Raw genomic sequence first — 22,575 nt, 5'->3', positions numbered from 1 at the left:
GTCCTCCTCACTTGTCCAGGTCCTCCCGTGCTACAGCCATGTGGTAGGGTTAAGGTTAGAGAGTGTGAGTGTGTGTGTGAGTGTCCTCATCACTTGTCCAGGTCCTCCCGTGCTACAGCCATGTGGTAGGGTTAAGGTTAGAAAGTGTGAGTGTGTGTGTGAGTGTCCTCCTCACTTGTCCAGGTCCTCCCGTGCTACAGCCATGTGGTAGTGTGTGAGAGAGAGTGTGAGAGTGTGTGTGAGTGTGTGAGAGAGAGTGTGAGAGAGAGTGTGAGAGTGTGTGAGAGAGTGTGAGAGAGAGAGTGTGAGAGAGTGTGTGTGTGTGTGTGAGTGTCCCTCCTCACTTGTCCAGGTCCTCCCGTGCTACAGCCATGTGGTAGGCCGACTCCAGCATGAGGATGCTCTGGAACAGCTTCAGGGCCAGGGCCAGGCCCTTGTTGGTGTCCACGAGGCTTTTTAATCGTCAAGGTAAGAGAGAATTTGTCATGATCAACTGAAGCGGTATGCTATGGAACAGTATGCTTGGCTACTACTTGGGTTTTCAGAAAAAGTACATTTAGCTGTAAAAGCCCGATCAAGCTCTGTAACACTGTTAAGGGAGATGTCAATCTGTTGTCGACGGTGGTTGGTGATGTTTGGCTAAGTTTGCACATCCGGGTAAGGGAGAGGTGGGCTATACGCGTCATCGGTCCGGTAGAAGACGCGTATCGCTTGTAAAGATGGTGACGCAGTGGGAGGGGGGGGCGTCTTCAGAATTGTGCACTCTGGGAGCTGGTATCAGAAAGTACCGTCTTCAGGCTGCCAGAACACATTTCCGTGTGGCACAACAGTGCAAACGATCAAATACTTTCCCTAAAACGACATTTTAGTCTGGACATGGCCTGAGAGTGTGTGAGAGAGTGTGAGTGAGAGGTAGGCCGACTCCAGCATGAGGACGCCCTGGAACAGCTGCAGGGCACGTTCTCGATGGTGTGAGTGTGAGAGAGAGAGAGAGAGAGTGAGAGAGTGTGAGAGTGTGTGTGTGTGTGAGAGTGTGAGAGAGAGTGAGAGTGTGAGTGTGAGAGTGAGAGAGTGAGAGTGTGTGAGTGTGTGTGTGAGAGTGTGAGAGAGTGTGAGAGTGTGAGTGAGAGTGTGAGCGAGTGTGTGAGAGCGTGTGTATGTGAGAGCGTGTGAGAGCGTGTGTGAGAGAGTGTGAGTGTGTGAGAGAGTGTGTGTGAGAGAGAGTGTATGAGTGTGTGAGAGAGAATAAGAGTGTGTGTGTGTGAGTGTCCTCCTCACTTGTCCAGGTCCTCCCGTGCTACAGCCATGTGGTAGTGTGTGAGAGAGAGAGTGTGTGTGAGTGTGTGAGAGAGTGTGAGAGTGTGTGAGAGAGAGTGTGAGAGAGAGAGAGTGTGAGAGAGTGTGTGCGAGTGTCCTCCTCACTTGTCCAGGTCCTCCCGTGCTACAGCCATGTGGTAGGCTGACTCCAGCGTGAGGACGCCCTGGAACAGCTGCAGGGCCAGGCCCATGCAGGTGTCCACGTTCTCGATGGCGTACAGCGCCGAGCACACGCAGTCCGACGCCGCCTCGTGCAGGTTGGTGGCGATCTCGTCCCTCTGCTGCCGGGGGGGGGGGGGGGGGGGTGCATTAGAGGATGGCTTCACGTGGTTGATTATCATGCATTATTGCTTGGAAATGGAAATGAATAATAGAGCGTGTTGTGTATGTGTGTAAAGTTTAAACCGTTGGCCGTGGTCAATGAGGGATTTAACACACTTTTCACTCTGAAGTGAAAGAAAAACAAGGAGAAACTATAGGGAGAGATTATCTGAGATGGTGAGAGAGAGGATCTGAGATGGTGAGAGAGGGAGAGAGGATCTGAGATGGTGAGAGAGAGAGGGAGAGATTATCTGAGATGGTGAGAGAGAGGGTGAGAGGATCTGAGATGGTGAGAGAGGGAGAGAGGATCTGAGATGGTGAGAGAGAGAGAGGGAGAGGATCTGAGATGGTGAGAGAGAGAGAGGGAGAGGATCTGAGATGGTGAGAGAGGGAGAGAGGATCTGAGATGGTGAGAGAGAGAGGGAGAGAGGATCTGAGATGGTGAGAGAGAGGGAGAGGATCTGAGATGGTGAGAGAGAGAGGGTGAGAGAGGATCTGAGATGGTGAGAGAGAGAGGGAGAGGATCCGAGATGGTGAGAGAGAGGGAGAGGGGATCTGAGATGGTGAGAGAGAGGATCTGAGATAGTGAGAGAGAGAGAGGGAGAGGATCTGAGATGGTGAGAGAGGGTGAGAGGATCTGAGATGGTGAGAGAGAGGGAGAGAGGATCTGAGATGGTGAGAGAGAGAGGGAGAGGATCTGAGATGGTGAGAGAGGGTGAGAGGATCTGAGATGGTGAGAGAGAGAGGGAGAGGATCTGAGATGGTGAGAGAGAGAGGGAGGGGATCTGAGATGGTGAGAGAGAGGGAGAGGATCTGAGATGGTGAGAGAGAGAGGGAGGGGATCTGAGATGATGAGAGAGAGGGAGAGGATATGAGATGGTGAGAGAGAGGGAGAGAGGATCTGAGATGGTGAGAGAGAGAGGGAGAGGATCTGCGATGGTGAGAGAGAGAGGGAGAGGGGATCTGAGATGGTGAGAGAGAGGGAGAGGATCCGAGATGGTGAGAGAGAGAGGGAGAGGATCTGAGATGGTGAGAGAGAGGGAGAAGATCTGAGATGGTGAGAGAGAGAGGGAGAGGATCTGAGATGGTGAGAGAGAGGGAGAAGATCTGAGATGGTGAGAGAGAGAGGGAGAGATGATCTGAGATGGTGAGAGAGAGAGGGAGAGGATCTGAGATGGTGAGAGAGAGGGAGAGAGCATCTGAGATGGTGAGAGAGAGGTAGAGAGGATCTGAGATGGTGAGAGAGAGGGAGAGGATCTGAGATGGTGAGAGAGAGAGGGTGAGAGGATCTGAGATGGTGAGAGAGGGAGGATCTGAGATGGTGAGAGAGAGGGTGAGAGGATCTGAGATGGTGAGAGAGAGGGAGAGAGGATCTGAGATGGTGAGAGAGAGAGAGGATCTGAGATGGTGAGAGAGAGAGGGAGAGGGGATCTGAGATGGTGAGAGAGAGGGAGGATCTGAGATGGTGAGAGAGGGAGAGGATCTGAGATGGTGAGAGAGAGAGGGAGAGAGGATCTGAGATGGTGAGAGAGGGAGAGAGGATCTGAGATGGTGAGAGAGGGTGAGAGGATCTGAGATGGTGAGAGAGGGAGAGAGGATCTGAGATGGTGAGAGAGAGAGGGAGAGAGGATCTGAGATGGTGAGAGAGAGGGAGAGAGGATCTGAGATGGTGAGAGAGAGAGGGTGAGAGGATCTGAGATGGTGAGAGAGAGAGGGAGAGAGGATCTGAGATGGTGAGAGAGAGGGAGAGAGGATCTGAGATGGTGAGAGAGGGAGAGAGGATCTGAGATGGTGAGAGAGGGAGAGAGGATCTGAGATGGTGAGAGAGATAGAGGGGTAGGTGGGGGGGGGGGGTCTGAGACAGTGGGAGACATGGTGGGAGAGAGAGGATGTGAGACAGTGGGGGAGATGGTGGGAGAGAGGATATGAGACAGTGGGAGAGATGGTGTGAGAGAGAGAGGATCTGAGACAGTGGGAGAGAGGATGTGAGACAGTGGGAGAGATGGTGTGAGAGAGAGGATGTGAGACAGTGGGAGAGATGGTGTGAGAGAGAGGATCTGAGACAGTGGGAGAGAGGATGTGAGAGAGAGAGGATCTGAGACAGTGGGAGAGAGACAGGATGTGAGAGAGAGAGGGTGTGAGACAGTGGGGGAGAGAGAGGATCTGAGACAGTGAGAGAGAGAGGATCTGAGACAGTGAGAGAGAGAGGATCTGAGACAGTGGGAGAGAGAGGATCTGAGACAGTGGGAGAGAGAGAGGATGTGAGACAGTGGGAGAGAGACAGGATCTGAGACAGTGGGAGAGAGAGAGGATCTGAGACAGTGGGAGAGAGAGAGGATCTGAGACAGTGGGAGAGAGACAGGATGTGAGAGAGAGGGGGAGAGAGAGGATCTGAGACAGTGAGAGAGAGAGGATCTGAGACAGTGGGAGAGAGACAGGATGTGAGAGAGAGGGAGAGAGAGAGGATCTGAGACAGTGAGAGAGAGGATCTGAGACAGTGGGAGAGAGAGAGGATCTGAGACAGTGGGAGAGAGACAGGATCTGAGACAGTGGGAGAGAGAGAAGATCTGAGACAGTGGGAGAGAAAGAGGATGTGAGACAGGGGGAGAGAGACAGGATCTGAGACAGTGGGAGAGAGACAGGATCTGAGACAGTGGGAGAGAGAGAGGATGTGAGACAGTGGGAGAGAGACAGGATCTGAGACAGTGGGAGAGAGAGAGGATCTGAGACAGTGGGAGAGAGAGGATCTGAGACAGTGAGAGAGAGAGGATCTGAGACAGTGGGAGAGAGAGAGGATCTGAGACAGTGGGAGAGAGACAGGATCTGAGACAGTGGGAGAGAGAGAAGATCTGAGACAGTGGGAGAGAAAGAGGATGTGAGACAGGGGGAGAGAGACAGGATCTGAGACAGTGGGAGAGAGAGAGGATCTGAGACAGTGGGAGAGAGACAGGATCTGAGACAGTGGGAGAGAGAGAGGATGTGAGACAGTGGGAGAGAGAGAGGATCTGAGACAGTGGGAGAGAGAGGATGTGAGACAGTGGGAGAGAGACAGGATGTGAGACAGTGGGAGAGAGACAGGATCTGAGACAGTGGGAGAGAGACAGGATCTGAGACAGTGGGAGAGAGACAGGATCTTGAGACAGTGGGAGAGAGACAGGATCTGAGACAGTGGGAGAGAGACAGGATCTGAGACAGTGGGAGAGAGACAGGATCTGAGACAGTGGGAGAGAAAGAGGATCTGAGACAGTGGGAGAGAGACAGGATCTGAGACAGTGGGAGAGAGACAGGATCTGAGACAGTGGGAGAGAGAGAGGATGTGAGACAGTGGGAGAGAGACAGGATCTGAGACAGTGGGAGAGAGACAGGATCTGAGACAGTGGGAGAGAGACAGGATCTGAGACAGTGGGAGAGAGACAGGATCTGAGACAGTGGGAGAGAGACAGGATGTGAGACAGTGGGAGAGAGACAGGATCTGAGACAGTGGGAAGAGACGGTGGGCGAGGGGAGACCCACCAGCACTTGGAACAGCACCATGAGCAGCTGGCTGCTGGCCATGAAGTTGGTGTCCAGGACGCCCAGGTTGAACCAGCTGCCCAGGCATTTGAACACCTTGATCAGCATCTTCTCATCGGTGCCAGTCTTCTCCACACACGTCGTCTGGAGGAGCACACACACACACACCATCAGGAAGCTGAGACACTACAGACCGCTTTCAAACAAATCCAAAGGCCCATCAAATGAGCGAGAGTGAGGAGTGGCGTTTGCTGAGGAGGGCGTTCAGTTCTAATCATTTGACTGCTGCATTCGGGTTGTTCCTTTAGGAAAACGACAAGACTTTGATTTTGGATAGAGAGTTTGTGAGCCCTCCGTCGAGGAGGGAACGACCTACCCCTGCGTAGTAAGGGTGCTACGACTAATTTAAAACAATTTCCATTGTTCAAAATCAGTTTGACAGTTGATAATCAACGTCACCACATAGCAACTGAAAACACCATTGTCCATAACACCCATATAAAGGCTGGAGCACAGGGTTGACTGTTTGGAGTTAAAACTCGAATTGCGTCAACCCTGTCAAGTATCAACAAATGCTGTAAAGTAAAGTAATAAGGCAATAAGCGTGTTTGTTCCTAGATATAACATTTCTTCTGTTCAACCACAATCGAAAATCATCCAAAACGTAACAAAGCCTCCGATTGGCTCACACAGCACACGTGACACGCGTAACTCAGCAAAGTATGGTATCGAAAAAAGTTTTGGTATCGAATCCAAGGTATTCTATTAGCACCGGTATCGACATTTTTAAAACGATACCCGGCCGTAGTGACGACAGACACAACCCCCCCCCAGCTACTCAGCTGCTACTAGGATTGGGTACCAAACTCTGTACTTTTAAGGGTACCGACCGCTTTAAGATAAGATATTCCTTTATTGATCCCCTTGGGGAAATTCAGGCATCATAGCAGCATGGGGGATGGGGTACAGGTAGTAAAAACAACACAAAGCAGTGTAAACAAATAAGTCAATATAATTTACTATCTAACTAACTAGTATTCAGTGTCACATAAGGTGCAGCATGCATAAAGGTAGTGTTATAATTTACTGTCTAACTAACTGAAATATATAGAATTCACAGTATTCACATAAGGTGCAGTATTCACATAAGGTGCAGTATGCATAGGGTGGTATTATTGTCCTCCTTGGGTTCCTATTAGTTCTAGTTGGATGTCTGGCAGCAGTCGCTGCCCACTGTTGTGGAGCCTGATGGCCGCTGGTATGAAGGACTGTGCGAGGCGGTTAGTTGAGTGTCGGGGGGGTATGAGTCTGTGACTGAACGTGCTTCTCATCTTGACTAGCTCGTCGTAGAGGGGGTGGGAGGGATTCTCCAGGATAGCAGCCAGCTTCCTTCTCATCCCCCTCTCTGCCACCACCTCTAGTCTGACCAGCTCGACTCCCACCACGGAGCTAGCCTTCCTCACCAGCTTGTTGAGCTTGTTGGAGTCCCTAGAGTTAATGTAGCCTCCCCAGCATGCCACAGCATAGAAGAGGACGCTGGCCACTACAGACTGGTAGAATGACTGCAGCAGTCTATTGCACACGTTGAAGGACCCGAGTCTCCTCAGGAAGCACAGCCTGCTCTGTCCCTTCCTGTAGAGGGCCTCAGTGTTGTCCGACCAGTCCCGTTTATTGTTCAGGTGCACCCCAAGGAACTTATATGACTCCACCACCTCAACCTCCTCCCCTCGGATGGTGATGGAATCGGGGGGGCCTCTGCTGGTCAGACTAGAGGTGATGGCAGAGAGGGGGATGAGAAGGAAGCTGGCTGCTATCCTGGATAATCCCTCCCACCCCCTCTACGACGAGCTAGTCAAGATGAGAAGCACGTTCAGCCACACTCATACCCCCCCCCCCCCCCCCGACACTCAGTGCTTTATGTCGGTCCTACCGTGTACCGATTCACATTAGATCAAATCAGTGCCACCTTTCGGTACCTTGAGAGCAGGTAGATTAAGAGCAGCCCAGGTAGAAAATAATCTGAATTCCAATGACACGCAATTGTCATTTTATAATAGACACAGACCAGCAAGGACCTTCAATTTTAAAAGCTATGACATCTAGCTCTTCAGCCCTGTGTGAACTCCTCTCACGCGTTGCACTGTTTCTAGGTACCAGTATCGGTTCAAATGTGACCGGTACGGTACCCAACCCTAGCTGCTACTACAAGTTCCAACCTTTTTACAATGTCCGACTTTATCCAAGATCGACAAATTGACAAGACACGATTCAAGCTAAAACTAAAACATTAGACTTTTACATCGACTAAGACCTAAACCTTAAAACAATCTGCCGACGTGAACAGTGACAGAGAGAGAGCAAGCGAACCAGAAGACAAGACAAGAGAGAGGAAGATCTCTAACCAATAGGGTGACCACGGTGCTGGAATAGTAGGCTAGATCCTCGATGATCTCCGTCCTGCGATTGGCTCCGATGCGTAACGAGCGGCTGTGGACCTCCTCTGGAAGCACCGTCAGGATCTCTATCAGGAACGTCATGGAGCTGACGTCGTTGTTGTACCTGGTGGCGCAGGGAGAAGGTTACCATGAGTTAGGGCTGGGCGATTAATCGATTTAATTTAGGTTAAATTATTTTAATGATAAAAATGTTAGGCCATATCGCCCAGCCCTAGTTACCGTGAGTACATTGGGGGGGGGTAACAAGTGCTCCTGTTATCCAGAACTCATAAGAGTACATAGTGCTTTTTGGAGCGGGTGGCAAATGAGAGTACACTACAGAGCCACGCACTTATACCATATTTTATCTATTTATTTGGTCTTTACTTAAACTGTATGAAGCACAATCTTAGGAGGCTCATACAGAACCAAACATTTCACTATGTACCTTATGAGACAAATAAAACAAAACTTGAAACTTCTCAATTGACGGTCTTTCATGTCGACCAGTATTGGACCCATTTTCAAAAGTGTTATTAAAGAATGGCTATCAAGACACGTTTCATTTACGAATACAAGCATGAGTACTTGGGAGCTGGATTGGTAGCATTCCTGACACTAAAAGATACTACTGGTGCACTTCTAGAAGAAAGGACATTTCCCGGAGAAGCTGAGAGTTGCTACACCGGAGACGTTGATCAAGGCTAGATCACATCAACTGCAAAACAATAAAGTGTCAGCTGATGCCTCGCCCAGCTGGGTGGTTTTGGCGATCCTTTCAACCGACACCAAAGCGTTTGTGAGTAGTGGACATATGCGGTTGACGGAAGGTGGGAAGTAGGGATGTCCCGATCCGGTCACGTGATTTTCCGAAGATCGGGATCGGCAAAAATAATTAATAAAAAAAACAGGATTTTTTTTTTAACTTTAATTTTTTTATTCAACAAACATGACCATGTTCACGTCTTAAACTCATACTGAGGCCTTAGTTTTGGTTTAAAATTGCATATCATTCATTTACATAGTATCAATAGTATCCAGCTGCAGAACGGCAGACCAGCCACACTCTCGGACCCAAATATATATATTTTTTTTTATCCCAATTTCTCACATTACATTCACCCTGAATGTTGACGTTATCCAGGTGAAAAGTTAACTTCATTCAAACGAGGCATTGCAATCCTTGACATAAATCATTTGATGTATAATTAAATCAAAGGAAATGCGTTTGGGTCCGAGTGTGGCTGGTCTGCCGTTCTGCAGCTGGATACTATTGGTTTGTTTTGGCAAAATTCTTCTGCTCTGTGTGACAATAAATAAATGAATGATGATATGCAATTTAAAACCAAAACTAAGGCGTCAGTATGAGTTTAAGACGTGAACATGGTCATGTTTGTTGAATAAAAAAAAATGTAAACAATTTAACACTTTGATCGCCATGGTTAAATTCATAATTTACCATCCCTAGCCAGCTCTATTTGTCTATGGAGAAGTTCCCCTTCTTTGCAGGGCTATAACTTTTTAAATTCTATTGCTAAATTGACATTATTATGGCCCATTCAATGTCCTATATCTATTGTTCAGGGTGTAGCAACGTTATACTTTTTCATTCACATATTCATACTAAAATACGGTCTAAAGTATAAGTACGTTTTTATCGTTTTCTGCAGCTTTCTCCAGAACTTGATTTATAGCCCCAAATGCATTATATTGATGATCAAATACAGTTTGGTAGCGATCGGTGCCAGATAAAAAATTTCAACCACTAGATGAACCATTTCCAGGTTGTATAATACTATATACGTCCAAATAACGTTGTTTATTGAGTTACACCGGTTCCCGACAGGCAGCGAGCGAGCGAACTGGAGATTAAATCGCGCGCGACACTGTCCTGATATGACGCGGCGCGTGTCCGAGTGTGTCTGTGTGTGTGTTTACCTGGAAGCACACGGGGGGAAAGCAGCCTGCGATTCTTGACCAATAAAAAGTGTTTAGGGGCGGGACTCGGCCGCGTAATCGCTCAACTAGAGACACAGCGAGCGAATATTTGAGGGGGGGACGACATCGCCGCTCAGTTCGCTGTCGCTCACGGCAGGTCAGGATAGCCTGATTGAAACGAATACATTTTAATCATTTTCGCAATCACGCTCGCTCGCGTCGCTGCCTGTCAGGAAGGGGTGTTAGGGCGAGCGATTGATTATCCAGTGTGTCGAGATGGAGTCCTGCTAACGATCGCGAGTGCCCGGACGAAATATGGGTGAACATATTCCTGTTTGGCGCGTCACTTCCTGTTGGGCGATCTGCCGATCGGCCACCAGATGGCGCTCTTGAACCGTTAGAGAGTTAAGTGGAGATCAGCAGTATATCTCAGGTCCCCGGAGGAGAAATATGATTTCGATCACAGATTTTTGAAATATTGATATCAAAGACGTGTTACGGCGTCTTCGGCAGAATGAGCATGGCGGGCAATGACGAGTTTCGGCGTTTCCGGCGATTAAAGTGTTAAATAAAAAAATATAACTTTTTTTTGATCGGATCGGGAAAGATCGGTATCGGTAGATAGATACTCAAAATCACATGATCTGGATTGGATCAGGAGCAGAAAAACGTGATCGGGACATCCCTAGTGGGAAGTCTTACTTTTCAATGAGTGTGTGAACACAACCCTTCCAAGAGGCCATCTGAAGAGCAAGGTCTGCGATGGCCAGAGCCAGCTGAAAGAAGAAAGGGAAGAGAGAGATATTAGACATTGCATAAGAGGAAGAGAAGAAAGGAGCAGATGTATGTGAAACTGGACTATATTTATAGTTCTCATGACATTATTTTGCCATACAATATGGTGCCAGCAGGCCACGGCTAATTGGCCACAATGGTCATTAATAACAATCACCTGTTGTTTGCGACCAATCTGTCTGCGATCAAATACTAAGAATTGTGTAACCTCTGTTAAATCTTTTCGTTTTTTTAACGTTACCTCACCTGAGATACCTCTGAGATGAGTAAGTAAGTAAGTATTTATAAAGCACCTTTCATACATGCCATGTAGCTCAAAGTGCTGTACACAAACAGGCATATATAACGATAAAAGCAATAAAGTCACAGTGATCAGTTAAGATCAATGTTTAAATAATAATAACGTAAAAATGAAAAGTCATTTGCTGACCAGTTTGGGAGAACAGGTCCGCACAAACATGTCCGTTCAGTAGCAACCGGAAGTAGGAAATGCACTAAACCAATGCACTTGTACAGTAGGTAGCAATGTTAGCTCTCATAACGTTAGTGTAGGGTTGGGTCAATGATGTGACGCCTATTTTTTCTGTCCCACTGAATTTCTTACCTTAAAAAAAACATTAAAATTCATAAAAAGATTACATGTATCTCTAATACCTTCCCCATATACAGACCCACTCTAACTCCTCCAAACATTCGAGTTATTGGTAATTGCTATCTGAAGTGTCAAATGTCCATGTGGGGCGACCGTCCAGCATTGACTTCTATTTGGACAACCGGATTTAAATCACTTTAAATCTATTTAAATATTTCCCTTGCCCTGGCATAATTTCAAACATGTTTTGCATTCATTGACAAAATTATGAAGCATTTGCACATATACTTCCATCATAATATACAAACAAATGTTGTCCGCATATGTTCATTTTATGAAATATCATCTGGGGCGACCATCAAGAAAACACAATTGTGGGACTTTTATTTTGAAACCACCTCAAGGACAGGATGTTGCATCAGCCAGTCACATGTGAGGGACCCAGAGAAACAACTAGCAGGTTAGTAAGTCTCTTTCATATTGGCAAATAAATCTCTTTTTTAACTGCTGTAATGTAATTGCCACTTTTGGATGTCTTGTGGGACGACCGCCCCAAAACTGTGAATAATACGTTTTATCTGAAAATCTATATTTTGATGATGAATTTGATAGTGACATGTGGTAAGAGCTAGCTAGTTTGGTTTCTGTAGCTAATGGTTAGCCTGTAATATTTGACTGACCTTAAAAACATCATCTGGGCGACCGAGTATCATGTGGGGCGACCACTGCTGAGTGTTTTAGATGATAGATATATGTCCTGTATTTGTAGTTTCTGTATATTTATATTTTATTCATGTTTTATATACATAAAGTTCTTTGTTTTAGCATAACTCTTTGTATACTTTAACATATATTTTTCAACATTTCTGTCATTTTTCATTCCTATTTAGGAATTAACGTTTCTTTTTGAGTATTGTACCATCTTATGAGAACATTTTTAAAACGGTATAGCATGACATTCCATTTAGGTAATTGTACATGTATTAGTCATGTTTAACTAGTTTAACCTATTTTCTAGATGGCACAAACAAGCAAACAGACACTCACTACAGACAGCGGGTCAATGTAGACTATCTTGCCAGGAAAAGAGAGAGGTAAAATAAAACTATAGGTAACATGCAGTATATCTTTCTCTGGTGTATTTCAAACTGTCATGTTAGTAGGATTAGGAATGACCTTTTCTGTAATATCTTGAACTTAAGTTTGTATGTAATTTAGCCCACCAGAATTAGTATCACATTATACACTATTGTTTCAGCGAGAAGAAAACAACAGGGCAAGATTCCATGTGAAGTCAGATGAGCTATCGGAGAGGGAGAAGGCTGCATCCAGAGGTTACAGGGAGAAGGAAAAAGATGGAAAAGGCGATGCTGAACCTGACACCACCATCCATGGAGAACACTCCACCAGTTCTGGCTGGTGTAGAAGTAGAGAAGAGCAGCAGGGCAAGCTGTGGTGGATCCCCTACCTCTAAATGAGGATTTGAATCACTAACATTTACTTTGATTCTACAGTAGGTTTAACATCCCTTGAAACCATAGGTTATATATCCAGCTCATGATCAACAGTGACATATTTCAACAATAAATATTCAGTGGATTGCACTGTGCAACATCTCCATTATAATCTGATCAGAGTTTGTTTCGTGTTTGATATATCTTTGGGGAATGTTGACAGTAGGAGCCAAAGCTATATTGTATTGTATGAATGTTTATATGTTTATTTTTATAACCTTACATTGAAACGGCATTAGGAATATTGATTGGATTTAGATAGTCATTGAACCGGCTTATTTGTCATAATAGAACATTCTAGAACATTTGTGATGTCACAGTATGATGTCATGACCGAACGTTCTAGAACATTTGTGATGTCACAGTATGTCATGATCGAACATTCTGGAACATTTGTGATGTCACAGTATGATGTCATGACCGAACGTTCTAGAACATTTCTGATGTCACAGTATGATGGCATGATCGAACGTTCTGGAACATTCATGATGTCACCGTATGATGTCATAACCGAACGTTAATAATTTAACTAAATGTAAAGAATATCAGTGTTTTGTTTTTTGGTGTGCTTCTTATTCTAGGTTCACATGTGGGCCCTCGCATGTTAACATGTTTTACTTTTGTGATATTTGAATGAATTGAAGAATATTTTTGTTGACCACTTGAAAAGATTGTAATAAAAACATTGTTCAGTTTTCTTTTGTCTGAACTGAATTGTGTAACATTTTAAATAGACTTTTAACTACTCTCATCATTTGGGGCGACCATTTGTCATGCGGGGTAACCAATGATTGTCAATAACTGTACTAAATTCAAAATAGAATATCCATCAGTTTTGGCTCAAATATTCATCACTGGTATACTATGCTTAAGTGGATACTATCTGTACACATTTTAAATCAGTTTTATGGGTTTTAGAGCAAATATGGGTATTGTAACTGCATTACGAGGGAGACACTGCCATTATAGAATAAACTTGTGAAATCATGGTTTACAAAAAATTAAAGGGCACACAAGCCTGTCTTTCTTAAGATGTATATCTAATTACTGATACCTGTTAAAATATTAGTAATGTTAAGGAAATATATTAATTTTGAGATAAATTACGGTCGCCCCAAATTACTTTTATTAAGGCCATGTCCTATTAATTCAACTTTAAAAACACTAACATCTCTTAATTTGTTTTTTTTTCATAAATGCATGTATACACTACATTCCAAATGTTTGAAAAATGGCCAAATATATCCGTATTTTTTGTATTTTAAAATTGGCCTATTGAAAAGTCTTATCCGTCAATGACCCAGTTACGTTTTTATTAGTGGTCGCGTATTGTTGGATTACACACACTATTGCCTATTTGCCTTTTTAGGAGGCGGACATGCTGAGGCATAAAAGAAAATATTGTTTGGTTCCCGTTGGTTGTCAGGTAGTTAGGGAATTTATTTTATTTTATATTTTTTCCCACGGCGACTATGGATTGGGAATTTCTTTATTTAATTAAAATGTTCACGACAACATGGATGCATGTACTCTGCCAGCATGTTTAATATCCATAATACTAAAGGTTTGACTAAGATTTTTATGAAACTTTATTAAAAAAAATTAAAAAATATATATATTTTTTAACTCATAAAATAAATTGGGTCGCACCTAAATCGGCAGGGTCGGTCGGCAACCGGAACCAAACCATTTTTTCTTTTAGGCCTGATCTGTTGTGTCTGTCCATCTACAGCTGTTTCTAATCGCCTTTCAACAAAGGATGTCCTTTTGGACGACGTGCCGATTTAGCCAAATCTGTGGATTGATGGATTACATAGTCTTGTTTGGCCAATCGCTATGAGGACACTTGAACTGTTGTCTTTATAAACGCACAATTACATCGGTTCTCATTTCAAAACAAACCAACGGACTATAGCCAACTTCTGTTTTCTCTCTGTGATGGATGACTGTGGCTACGCCCTTAACTCAGGTACACAAACATATAAATGGGGCCACCATGTATCGCATTCATATTGCAATATGAACAAACCATAATATCCATATTGTGAAGACTGTAACATAGGCATTATAAATGAGATTGAGAAGTCGGGCTGAAGCAGGAGGTAAATGTATTCCTGCAATATTCCAATTGTCGATTCTAAAGTAAAAACTAGAGCGTAATTTTTTTTTTTCACTTTAGTAAGTGATGTTGCACTTCATATCAAAATTCCAATACAACATAGTTTGCATGTCATTAGCCCCAATACTAGCTTGTGCATGCTAGTTTGTTCTCATGCAATCATCATTACTTCTCTGCATTAACACTTTCACTGCCACACGACAGGGTTAACCCTTTCACAACCACACGACAGAAGGCACTACCACACTACAGATGGTTAACCATCTGTAGTGTGGTAGTGAAAGGTTAACCTTCTGTAGTGTGGTAGTGAAAGGTTAACCTTCTGTAGTGTGGTAGTGAAAGGGTTAACAAACAAGACCAAGCACCAAAGGTGGTAAAGCACTGGGACATGTTGCTAGATGGTGGTAAATTCCTAGATAGTTTGGAGGAGGAGGGGGTTCAGAAAGCGCACAAGATACGAGGAAAGGTGCTTTGATTGACAGGTGCCTTCCACAAAGACACTAATACCTGGAGGACAATGACAGGAATTTTAAGCTTTTATCTCCTTTTTAATTTATTTTACGTTGTCCTTATCACACCCTTGAACCCAGACCTCAGGCAGTGCCCGCCCACTTGTGATGCGAAACAAAGTTTGTCCCGAGGGAGGCAACGGCTGTGATTGGAGGGGTGGGGTTTGAAATAGGTAAATTGGGGCCCATGCCCAACACGCCCTACATGTTTTAACATCGTAAGTAAGCGGGCGGTGCCTGAGGGTGGGTTCGAGGGTAGGGATGTCCCGATCAAGCCGCCTTGCCCCCGTTTCAGTTTCTACTGAGTCCCGATCCGATATTTGTATTTTCCTTAATACAGCAGCATGGTGCACACTATATTAAAGATAGTAAAACCAATCCAATGCTTGGCAATGGAATAGCTCTGCTTAAAGAAAATAAGACCCTAAATCACAGCTTTCCCTTAATGGTTCTCATTTATTTGTTAACAAAAAAGGACCTGAATTTGATCTGGCTTAATTGAGCAAATACTGATCAATGAAAGTGCCATGATTGGCTCTAATTACAATCCGTCTGTTCGGGACATGATTCAAGGGTGTGATGAGGACAGCGTAAAAAAAAAACATCAACAACAAAAGCAGGAAATAAGAGGGTAAAATCGGTGAAAAGAAACAAGCATAACCTTCATTAGAAGTTAACATGCGGCAGCGTTGACAAAAAAAGATAGAAATCTGGAAGAGAACCGATCAAATTAATATCCCAGAGTGTTTGCGTTACTGCCGTGGGGGGCACCGGGGCGGGGTCCCTGGGTGATAGGGGTGGGGGATCTATACGTAGTATTGCGATACTTTGTATCGATACAGGGACGGCAAGTATCGATATTTAATTATGAATTAAAAAATAAAATAATAAAATTGTATAAGGAAGTTGCGTTGTTCATTTCAATACCTGTAATAATACAGTAATCCACACACACATGTGCATTCAGTTAAGTTGGAATATGACTGTAATACAGTTCAGTTTGTCAGGTACATGCAACACAGATTACAGTGTTGACATCTGTCTGCTTGAGAAAATACCATGTTCTGCAATAAAAATTATTGAAGTGAGATGGAACAGACTGAACTTTATTTTATTAGATAAAACATGTTGACAAAGTTTTACTTTGCAGTTGAAAAAAGGTAATAAATGAAATGTGATAAAAAATTAATTTAAAAAAGAATTTGCAATACTCAGCGTATCGCAATATATTTAGTATCGCGATACTATCGTATTGTGACGCAAGTATCGCAATAGTATCGTATCGTGAGGCCTCTGGCGATTCCCACCCCTACGGGGCAGGGTCCCTGGGTGACAGCAAGGAGAGCGCGCGGCAGGCGGCGGCCCGTGTTACCTGGGTAACGATGATGGGCGAGAGGTCTTTGAGGGTCTGTATGTTACCTGGGTGACGATGATGGGCGAGAGGTCTTTGAGGGTCTGTATGTGTTACCTGGGTGACGATGATGGGCGAGAGAGGTCTTTGAGGGTCTGTATGTGTTACCTGGGTGACGATGATGGGCGAGAGGTCTTTGAGGGTCTGTATGTGTTACCTGGGTGACGATGATGGGCGAGAGGTCTTTGAGGGTCTGTATGTGTTACCTGGGTGACGATGATGGGCGAGAGGTCTTTGAGGGTCTGTATGTGGGAGAGCAGCGAGTCACGCAGGGCGATGTGGGTCTCAGGCGGGAGCTCGAAGAACGACGTCTGGATCTTCATCTTCATCGTCTGGGCCGCGAAGTAGCAGGACTCCACGTCCTGCTTCATCTGGAGAAGCTGGTCTGATATCTCCCATGCGTACATCTAGGAGGGAGGACAGCACCACCACCACCAGACAGACAGGGAGCGAGACGGCTGTTAGTCAGCTACCACCTCCTCTACTCTCTCTCTATATCAAAATCCAAGGTATTCACTTTCTGTGAAGAGTTGGCAGAAGGCCAATACGCATGTCACTGCTCCACAAAACCTGCTTACAGAACAAAAACATCAGACAGAAATGCATCTGCTTTATCACTGCACAGGGTGTGTTTTGAGTTAGGTACAGACAGGACACAGACGCTACTAAGGGTGGGGGGGGGAATCGATACGTAGTATTGCAATACTTTGCGTGGCGATACTGTATCGATACAGGGACGCCAAGTATCGATATTTAATTATTCATAAAAAATCAATCAAATTCAATACCTGTAATAGTACAGTAGTCCACACACACATGTGCATTGGATTCAGTTTAGTTGGAATATGACTGTAATACAAACAGTTCAGTTTGTCAGGTACATGCAACACTGATTACAGTGTTGACATCTGTCTGCTTGAGAAAATACCATGTTCGGCAATAAAAATTATTGAAGTGAGATGAACAGACTGAACTTTATTTTATTAGATAAAACATGTTGACAAAGTCTTACTTTGCAGTTGAAAAAAGGTAATAAATAAAATTTGATACTCAGCGTATCGCGATATATTTAGTATTGCGATACTATCGTGACGCAAGTATCCGATAGTATCGTGAGGTCTCTGGCGATTCCCACCCCTAGACGCTACCCTGTATGTCTGTGATGTGGGCATGTACAGCTCCATTATATATTTGCATATCATATATGTCACAAATGTAACAGTACTATATACCTGTATGTCATGAATGTCATAAATGTCACTATGAATTGAAAATGGGGGGGCCCTGATGTAAACAAGACAAACGTATTTCTCTGGTCTGCATCCCCTTAACAATTGTGTGTGTATTGAGCCGTACTGTATTGTACCCATTCTGCAATCTGTTAAATAAACTTTTCATTGCACTGCAACCCTTAATGAGGGAGATACAAATCAATGCACTCGACTTTGCCAGGTAGCTTATGTCCATGACGGCCATAATTAATAATCCACAAATGACGTTAATGCGAACGTGTCGGCCACGACAGCAACACCGAAGATGCACATTGGGCCACTGCACAGAACCACCGGCGAGGGACTTCAGCCATGAGTTTGGGTGGCATAGGGTCAACTGGCGTGCAGGGTCTCAAGTTACCAAGGAGCCTAGATTTAGAATCTGCTGAACAAGCCACTGTGTTAGTATTGGGATATGGAAATAATCAACAAGCGGCGAGTTAGCAAAATATAAACACTATTTTTGTCATTTGTATTACTGAATGAAACTGTAAACAGAGAACCTATTGGGATACTAGGTCCTAAAATGTGAAACAGAGATTTACCTTACCTTGCTCAGGCTCGCTTATGCCTATATTTTTTACTGTTGTGAAGCACTTTGAACTGCAACTTCTGTCTGAAAAGTGCTATACAAATAAAGTGTTATTATTCAATTAAACGTGAAAGCTAGTAAAACTCGCAACTAGTTGACCAAATTGTATGAGGACTATATATAGACGATCATGTCATTCGAGGGATCTAGTCGTTAGTTACAAAAACATCACTAAATAATAATGCACATTAGCTATAGTCCGTGTTCAACGAAATCGTAAAGCAGGAAATATTATGCATGAAAGAAATGGACAAAAGCCGGTGGCCCCGGTACAGGAGAGCAGCGTTTAGCTCCTAGTCCTTTGCATTGTAGCTCTTAAAGCTAACGGGCTATGGGCCCTAAACCCCCAGAGCCCACAGTCCTCCCTCTCTCTAGTTAAGAGAGCCGAGGCAAAAGCTCTCCCCATTATTACAAAAGGCTGCATAATAACTGATGACCGTGTGCTTCCATCATCATGTCGCTCTAACGTTAGATCCCCTGAGTTATAGCGTGAAATGTGAAGCTAACGCTGCTAGCTAGCTGTTTGTTTTGATTCATTCATTCGTGGTGGTCATCATCACGAGAGACGATATGTATCGGGTCTCGATCCCACGGGACGTGTTGTAATCATGCTGCTCCGCGGTGGCGAGCTGGTTAGTTTCGTGTATCATCAGTAGTTTAGTATCAACAACACCCCTAGCCCCCACAGGCCCCTCCCGGTCCCCGGCCTCTCCTGCGCCTCCTCACCGATCTCTGCAGCTCGCCCAACCACACAGAGGCGCGCTCCTTGCCGGCCGGGTCCGGGTCGTGGTACAGAGCCTGCACCGCCTGGTACACCAGCACGAGGGTGGGTTTGCCCCCTTCCATAGTAGCGCCGACGCTATGTCGCGGGTTCGAGTTCTAAAGGTGAATACGGTAATGATAATAACTGTAACGTTGGGTGTGTTGTTCAGCCGGAGAGAGAGAGATCTAGTCGGTCCTGCTGGAGTCTCTCACCGCCATCTCGCGCAGGGTTTTCCCGCGTGCAACCGACAACATTCTTCCGTGTGGAATATTGGGTAGGAACCTTTCTTGCTTCGCCACGGTTGACTTAAAACAGTCCTACGTGTGTCGTCGCGGAATGCACGGACTGTTGACCAAGGGACACGTCAGACGTCACAACAATGACATTAACCCTTTCACTGCCCACACGACAGAAGGTTAACCCTTCTTTACTATGACACTACCGACCGTCGCCGTCGTCGTCGGTTGTGTGGTAGTAAAGAACGGTTAACCTTCTGTCGTGTGGCAGTGAAAGGGTGAATTGAAAATGGGGGACCCTGATGTAAACAAGACGAAAGTCTTTCTCTGGTCTGCATCCCCTTAACAATTGTATGTATTGAGCTGTACAGTACCCATTCTGCAATTTGTTAATAAAGTGTTCAATCAATCAGTCACAGTGAAAGGGTTAACCGTTTTGGTAGTGCGGCAGTGAAAGTGTTAATGGAGTTGCATACGGGATGGGGCTGTTTGATACAATGCTTCATATTCATCAGACATTGTAAATAAAGTACGATTTAAAAAAAAATGAAAGTAGACACATCCTAGCTAACGTTACCTTGCAAAATGCTAAGTTATAATGTAGCTAGCATTATCAATATGCACGATCAGTAGGCTAATTCACATTTGTTTCAGATTTCCAGTTAAATGTTTAACAAATCATTCATAATGGGTTTTTTGTATCCCTTTTTAAAGCCGAATATTGTTTACACAACGCATAATATCGTCACCCTCTTAAAATAATGGCCTAAGTCATTTTTTTGATATTTTTTTGTTGCCTAATTCATATCTTCATGATGCTGGCCACCCTCTGGTACAATCGCCTACATCCTTAATTGAAAGGATCATGCTGTTTCTACCCTGGAAGAATTTTGCCTATGTCAAGAGTGTGACTTAGGCAGTTTTATCTTTTGCCTAAAGTCACAAGACATGCGACTTTAGGCAATTTTACAACTTTTCAAGATGGCAGATGCTTCGAGAAGCAAGAAAAGCTACAGTCTGGATGAAGTAATTTCCATGATTCAGGTCTCGTCCCCTATTGGTAAGTAGTGATGGCGAGATGAAGCTTCATGAAGCATTGAGGCTTTCCATCCAATAGTACCACACATGTGTCGAAGCTTCATGGTGCATTTGCTCTACTATGCCATCAAGTGGACAATAAATGTAGAACAGGCAGAGTGATGATGATGCCAATAAACAAATAAGAATGTGTCTGTTTTTCTAACAGAATGATGGCAGGGACAGAGGAGAAAGTGCTTGTGTTACTACAACATTCTATAATTTAATATAGTGTGTTTTTCTAACAGAATGATGGCAGGGACAAGTGCTTGCTTCATTCATTTTTATTCAGAAAAAGCAACTCAAAATCGACATGCCATCCTGCATTTGGATCATACAGATGTGATCAGATTAGGCACAGCAAGTTAGACATTACAGCAAGTTTATATTTAACGGAGATGATATCATATGGTCACCTTTTTTGCGTTGTGTTTAACTTTCTTCGATGCCCCGAGGGAGTTTAGAACCCTGGTCTGCCGTGACACGGGCGACAGGTGACAGCACAGACCGCTACACCAAGGTGAATTCACTCTTCATGACGTGTAAAGTGTGTCTTTTTAAGTGGAGTGAGTTTAACTCGCAGTACCGCTACTCGCCAGTCACTTCACAACGCTTGAAGTCCATCGTGACTGACAGTGCCTCGCGCTACCATCTGTTATATATATGTTGGGATTATTAGGATACACATTTATTTGTCTTTCCCAGTACTCCACAGGATTCTCCAACGCAAAGAAACTCGTAATGAATTCCTATGTCGACACTTGTGTTGCGGGGATGTTCCGGGGAACATAGGGATGATCCCGTGTTGGAGACGCGTTGCGCACCAACCCCGAAGCCATTTCCTGAATCAGTGACGCGGAGTGAGGCTTCGGGGGCGGTACCCCCCGGAGTGGGGCTTCGGGGGCGGTACCCCCCGGACCGAGGCTTCGGACGTCATCAGTACGTCACCTGATACGCGCTTCGATACAGGCTCCACTTAAAAAAAGATGGATTGCTCGACACAAGCTCCGGAGCCTCGCTTCAAACGTCACATCACTATTGGTAAGTGATAAGGTTTACTATAATATAGGCCAGGCTATACATGTGTAGTTATTTAGTCTTTTACTGTCACAAATTATAGTTTACCGTACTTTTCGCACTATAAGCCGCACCTGACTATAAGCCGCAGCAGCTAAATTGAACGATGTGTACATATATAAGCCGCACTGGACTATAAACCGCAGGTGTTTTAATGTTTAATTACCTATGTAATTAGCATTGGGACACAATACTGTCGGACAAATAACAAGAATTAACTCATTTACAAGTTGTATTAAGTTTAGCAAATAAGGGAACAGATAAATAACATTTCAATGCAGTCAAAAAAGCAATATTTATTTTTACATTTTCGGGTTTGGTCACGTCGAGTCACATATAAGCCGCACCGTTATATAAGCCGCAGGGTCGAAAAATGGGGGGAAAAGCCGCGGCTTATAGTCCGAAAAGTACGGTAATTAAACACAAAATAGTGAATGAATCCAAAAAAAAACGTCTCAAAGGAATGCCGTACAAGGGCAAAGGTGGCAACAAAATACCTGCGAAGGCTAAGTGTCCTCCCTGCAATTCAAAGTTGTCAACAAGTCAAGACTCGAAACTGCCAATCCATTACAGAAGAACAGAGGCAGTGGATATTTCAGAATGTTTGGTCGATGAACACCTGGGAAGAACGTCGGTTATACATCAAAACTTTGGTCACAAAGGTCGCCATAAAGCAAAGGAAAGTTGCTGAAGAATCCAGGCGCAATGTGTCATTGTCCTACCAACTTAAACTTCAGGATGGAACGAGTTATAAAGTGTGCCAGGCACTTTTTTCTTCTACACTTGGTCTCCATGAAAGAACCATTAGACACTGGCTGAATGAAGACACCATCGACCATGACAGACAAGCAGCAGCCCTGCCAACTAAATCTGGACCTAAGAGTGGCAAGCATGCAAAGCTGGAAACTGACGTCACAGATTTCCTTAAGGACTGGTTGAAGGACCTGCCCACTGTTGATTCGCATTACTGCAGAAGCACAGCGACCTACAAAGACAAGAAGTTCCTTCACCCAGGCACAACCATCTCCCAACTACATCGGGAATATCAACAAGCAGCTGCAACTGCTGGAGTGAGGGCCGTTAGGATACGGCATT

The 22,575-nt window shown here is 44.6% G+C and overlaps 1 protein-coding gene across 1 annotated transcript in view; it reads right to left on the bottom strand.

Moving 5' to 3' along the window:
* Window positions 1–19,312, bottom strand: part of tnpo3 (transportin 3) — a 58,158-nt gene extending 38,846 nt beyond the window's left edge. Inside the window, exons 1-6 of the mRNA XM_084330830.1 lie at window positions 19,054–19,312; window positions 16,671–16,871; window positions 10,227–10,300; window positions 7,554–7,710; window positions 5,152–5,295; window positions 1,423–1,598 (exon numbers count right to left, since the gene is read on the bottom strand). Coding sequence (XP_084186956.1) covers window positions 1,423–1,598; window positions 5,152–5,295; window positions 7,554–7,710; window positions 10,227–10,300; window positions 16,671–16,871; window positions 19,054–19,173 — 872 coding nt within the window. The 5' untranslated portion in view covers window positions 19,174–19,312. The remainder of the gene's footprint in view (window positions 1–1,422; window positions 1,599–5,151; window positions 5,296–7,553; window positions 7,711–10,226; window positions 10,301–16,670; window positions 16,872–19,053) is intronic.
* Between the last annotated feature and the right edge of the window lie 3,263 nt (window positions 19,313–22,575).

Source organism: Notolepis coatsorum, assembly GCF_963971535.1.
Source record: "Notolepis coatsorum genome assembly, chromosome: 15".
Lineage (NCBI taxonomy): Eukaryota > Metazoa > Chordata > Actinopteri > Aulopiformes > Paralepididae > Notolepis > Notolepis coatsorum.
This window is presented reverse-complemented; position numbering and strand designations above follow the sequence as displayed.